The 5,000-nt window shown below is 25.6% G+C and overlaps 2 protein-coding genes across 2 annotated transcripts; both read right to left on the reverse strand.

Annotated features, from left to right (window-relative positions):
* Positions 1-7: 7 nt before the first annotated feature.
* Positions 8-733, reverse strand: LOC128958936 (ectin-like). Its single transcript, XM_054304900.1, has 3 exons — positions 578-733; positions 327-472; positions 8-248 (listed from the first exon to the last, which is right to left on the reverse strand). The coding sequence occupies exons 1-3, from the start codon at positions 731-733 to the stop codon at positions 8-10; spliced, it is 543 nt and encodes a 180-aa protein (XP_054160875.1).
* Positions 734-3,170: 2,437 nt separating this feature from the next.
* Positions 3,171-4,544, reverse strand: LOC128958938 (general transcription factor IIH subunit 2-like; the record flags this gene model as incomplete). The annotated part of the gene is made up of 2 exons (XM_054304903.1): positions 3,171-3,854; positions 4,408-4,544. Coding segments are annotated over 2 exons (783 nt in total), but the record flags the coding sequence as incomplete, so codon positions are not given.
* Positions 4,545-5,000: the final 456 nt, after the last annotated feature.

Genomic DNA, 5,000 nt, shown 5'->3' on the forward strand with positions numbered 1-5,000 from the left:
TAAAACTTTAATTATGTGGTCTGGCTACGTTCGCTTTAAACAATCCATTAACATTACCAGCTGGTGTAAACTCACAAACCACATTTCGACCTCTAGGAGGTTTATCGCTGTCGCATTGAGCACATCCAACTCGATTAGTAAAATCCCAGACTAATTGTGTAAATTGTTTCATCTGTATTTTTTGCTGATCTGACAGATTTTCTAAAGGATTATTCGACTCATAATCATAGAAATTCGTTAGACGATACCTATTTTATTTTTTTTTTTTAAAATAAATAAAGTAAAATTTTATTACTTAACGATATTATTTTTTTTCCTAAACTAACCAATATCCAATAACAAAACTACAGTTAGATTTGTCATATAATCGTAAAAGATTTTCACCGATACTAATAATATCATCAGTACGACCATCATCGATTTTCTCAAATTTTGATACTTGTTCACAGCGCTTTTTCGCAAAATTTATTAGCTAAGATAAAAATATATAATTAATAAATGCATACAATGTATATAGATTGGTAAAAACTTAAATTGATTAATTTAATTTTTTAAAAAAAAATAATAATATACAAACATTTTCGTCAAGCTTCAATGGTCTCGAATTGTGTTTGGATCGATAATAATTAATAGATTTTAAACATTCCATATTAAATGATGGAGTAGTTTCATCTATGACCGTCCATTTTTCATTGGGATCAACATAGTCGTAGGATTCAACATTATTTATCATGCTAGTATGAACATGATAATTTTTAGCTAAAATATAGTTAGACATTAAAATAAAATTATAATTATATTTAAAAATTAAATATATATATATATTTAAATTTAATAAACTTACCAAATATTGCTAAAAATGAAATAATAGTTAAAACTTTCATAAAATAAAACATCGTTTTTTGTGATTTTTTTAAAAATTAATTAAATATTTCTAAGTAAATTTAGTATAATTTTGTTTAATACCAAACTATGATACTGTATATAATTAATTAGCTAACTTAAACATTTTGCATCACTTATTTATACACTAATTTAATCAAATGATTAGTTTGCTTTTTTTAAGAAAAAATTAATTTTCATTGTCTAGACTCTAGACTATTAAATAATTAAATAAATATTACTTTAATATTTATTAGATAAATAATGATAATTAAATTTTTTTGTAATATATTATAAAATTTATTTGATTAAAACTAATAATATTATTGTTAATTATTTTTTTCTTAATTTTAACATATAATTACTATATTCATACTTAATCTTATTTATGAATATATTAAATATATAAAACTATATTATTTTATTTATAATTAACTAATGTCTACTAAAATGTTTAGTAAATTATTTAATAGATTTAAATTTCTAACTAAAAATTTTGAATTAAAATAATTTATTATATTCATTAACAATTATATATATAATAAATGTTTTTTTAGTTAAATATATTGATTATTATAGATTATTTTAATATATTATATTTAAATAATTTATTTTTAATGTTTTAATTAATTTTTATTATTATATAAATTAAGTTATATATATATACACGTGTATTACATTTTTTAATTAATGTAATAGTAATATATTACTAATATTAGATGATAAGCTAGTTTTGAATTTTTAACTAAAATTTTGAAATATAATAATTTATTAGTAATTTTATTAGCAAATATAATTGTTTAGTAATTTTAATATATTATTTATTAGCTAATTTTATTATTTTGAAATATAATATAATATAAAAACCAGTTAAGAATGCTAGAAAGCATTTTTAGAAAAAAAACTTGAATAGCACTGAAACCATTAGTTTGTATAATTATAGCGGTTATATAGTAACATAAAAATTTAAAAGCTGGTCAAATATACATAATTTAAATATTGTTTTATAGTGATTAGTTATATTTGTATATCAAATGACTCGGTATGACAAAATAAATTCAACTTTAGTCATGTAGGGTATAAAATGATTCAGTATGACAAAATAAACAACTACTAAAGTGTGGTATCAAATGATTACTATAACAAACTATAATCATTTTTTGCCGCCATTTTTTGAAAAAATAAAATTATAATTTTGATCTATTATATCTTATTTTTTATGCTCTATACAATTTTAAACGTTAAAAATTTTTACCTAAATTTTTTTACTTTGGCCGCCATTTTTCTCTATGTTACCGAAGAGATATTAAAATTTTAATACATATTTTTATGCCTGTTTTTGATGCTTTATTCAAATCTATACTTAAAAAATTTTACCTAAAATTTTTTTTATCTTTGGCCGCCATTTTCTCTATGTTCCCGAAGAGATATCAAAATTTTAATGCAACTTTTCAATACATTATTAATAGTCCTATAACTGAATCTGAAGTCAGAATTTCAAAATTCGCAAAAAAATATGCGACACACACACAGACAGACTCAAAAAGCCATTATAGATTTCAGTAAACAAAACTTTTCCAAGTTTTTTTTGATAATATATATATTATTTATAATACATTTAATAATATACAGTATACTGTATACACTGGCACAATTAAATATTTTTTAAAATTAATCTAATCTAATTATTTTATCAATTGATTTTAACTATACAGTACATAATTAAAATCAAACATAAAAAAAACAATAATAATATAAATAATATTACCAAATAATAATACAGTAGTTATAATATTTTAATAAAAAAAATTTATATAAACATTTGCTTAATAAACATAATAATAAAATTATTATATTTTAAATTAACTATTTGTCAAAAAGGGCAGTAATCATTTTACAATTTAGTTAGAAGTTTAATATAAATAATTATTTATTTATTTTTAAATTGTTTTATAAAATATAATTTATTTTAATTTAAATTTAATTATTTCAATGAAGAGAAAGAGATAGTGAGTGAGTGAGTGAGTGAGTGAGTGAGTGAGTGAGTGAGTGAGTGAGTGTGTGTGTGAGAGAGATAGAGATAGTTATAGTTATTGTCATAAAATTTTTACATTAATTAAACAAAAAAATATCGTTTATTACAAATACAATAATTTTTTTTGTAACAATAACTTAATTTACAGTATATTTGAATTAGTTATACAAACAAATATTAATTGTTTTATTTAATGATTGATTGATTAATTACTACTACTGGTTGTTGTTGTTGTTGTTGAGACACAACCGGGACATACATGAAGTGTTTCCGTGAATAAACAGATCGCAATCAATACAATAGATTTTTGAGAACAGTCCTCACAAACGGCACCACTAATTGATTTTTACTATCGATTTGTTTATTAAAGGCATAGCATTCACGAGTAGTAGTAGTAGTAGTAGTATCGGCCGATTCGGGAACAGTTAGCTCTTGGAATACATCGACTGGAAACAGATGATGATAGGAACGGGCCAAATGTGCCGGCGATACCAATGTTAGGCCACAAACCTGACACTCGACGGGTAGATCACAGTATTTTGATTGACATTTCGGACACAAATAGCCGGTTGTACTGAAATTGCATGTATTGTTCAGATGGCATACACACATCGATGCTTGAGTTTGGCCATCGTTCATATAGGTTGGGAAACCCATTTGCATGAGCGATGACTCGGTCATTGATGATGCCGGCGGATCCATGTGCTGATAGACCAGTTCCTTATAGTGTCCCTCATCCATGACAACATCGTACAGGCCTTTGGTTTTCTGGGCCAATGTTCGACAAATACGTAGTTCGGCGGCCAATCCAATGACCGAACAGCGGATGTTATGGACAAACAGTTGACTAATCGTCTGATTGATATCATTTGGATCGCATGTCGTCAAACTGCCCATCAATACGAGTACTTCTTTGCTGGTGTGGGCCGGCATATGTCTGGTGTGATTCATATAATTAAAAAAAACAATTACCTATACATTCAATATTCAAATCAATTGAATCACTGGATCTAATCAATTGAATCACTGGATCTAATCAATTGAATCACTGGATCTAATCAATTGAATCACTGGATCTAATCAATTGAATCACTGGATCTAATCAATTGAATCACTGGATCTAATCAATTGAATCACTGGATCTAATCAATTGAATCACTGGATCTAATCAATTGAATCACTGGATCTAATCAATTGAATCACTGGATCTAATCAATTGAATCACTGGATCTAATCAATTGAATCACTGGATCTAATCAATTGAATCACTGGATCTAATCAATTGAATCACTGGATCTAATCAATTGAATCACTGGATCTAATCAATTGAATCACTGGATCTAATCAATTGAATCACTGGATCTAATCAATTGAATCACTGGATCTAATCAATTGAATCACTGGATCTAATCAATTGAATCACTGAATCCAATCAATCAATTGAATCACTGGATCTAATCAATTGAACATTGGATTCAATCAATCAATACCTTAGTATTTTCATTGACATTTCGAGCGAATTCTGAAGAGATGGTTCGCCAATACAAGACATATCGTTCAACCGTCGGATGGCATCCAAATGCTGGCGAACATTGGCACTCAAATCGCTTAGTTTTTCGGTAGTATTTTAACCCCTACCCCACCACCCCTTTACTTAACCGTAGTTTTGTATATACAGTAAATAAGTTACAGTATAATTAAGATAACAATTAATACAAAAGTTATACAAAAAAAAAAATTGAAATAATTATATTCTGATATATAATAGTTATAATCTATTAATAATAATAGATATTTTTAACAAATATTACTTGTATTATAGTTTTAAAAGATTAAAAATTAATAGTAATTAGAAATTTATTTTTTTTAAATAAATTTTTTGAGACAAAACCAGACGCACGATAGACCCGTCGGCAGTATTTGGCCGCAACGGGTTCGCCGGCTGGTCAGCGATATTCCCGATAATGTCTAGAAAGCAATTACATATATATTTAATGAAAATCTAACATTAATTTCAATAACACTCTCTCTCTCTCTCTCTCTCTCTCTCTCTCTCTCTCTTTCTCTTTCTCTTTCTCTCTCT

Source organism: Oppia nitens, unplaced genomic scaffold, assembly GCF_028296485.1.
Source record: "Oppia nitens isolate AA-2021 unplaced genomic scaffold, nextdenovo-longstitch-racon4-pilon3 scaffold3_pilon_pilon_pilon, whole genome shotgun sequence".
Lineage (NCBI taxonomy): Eukaryota > Metazoa > Arthropoda > Arachnida > Sarcoptiformes > Oppiidae > Oppia > Oppia nitens.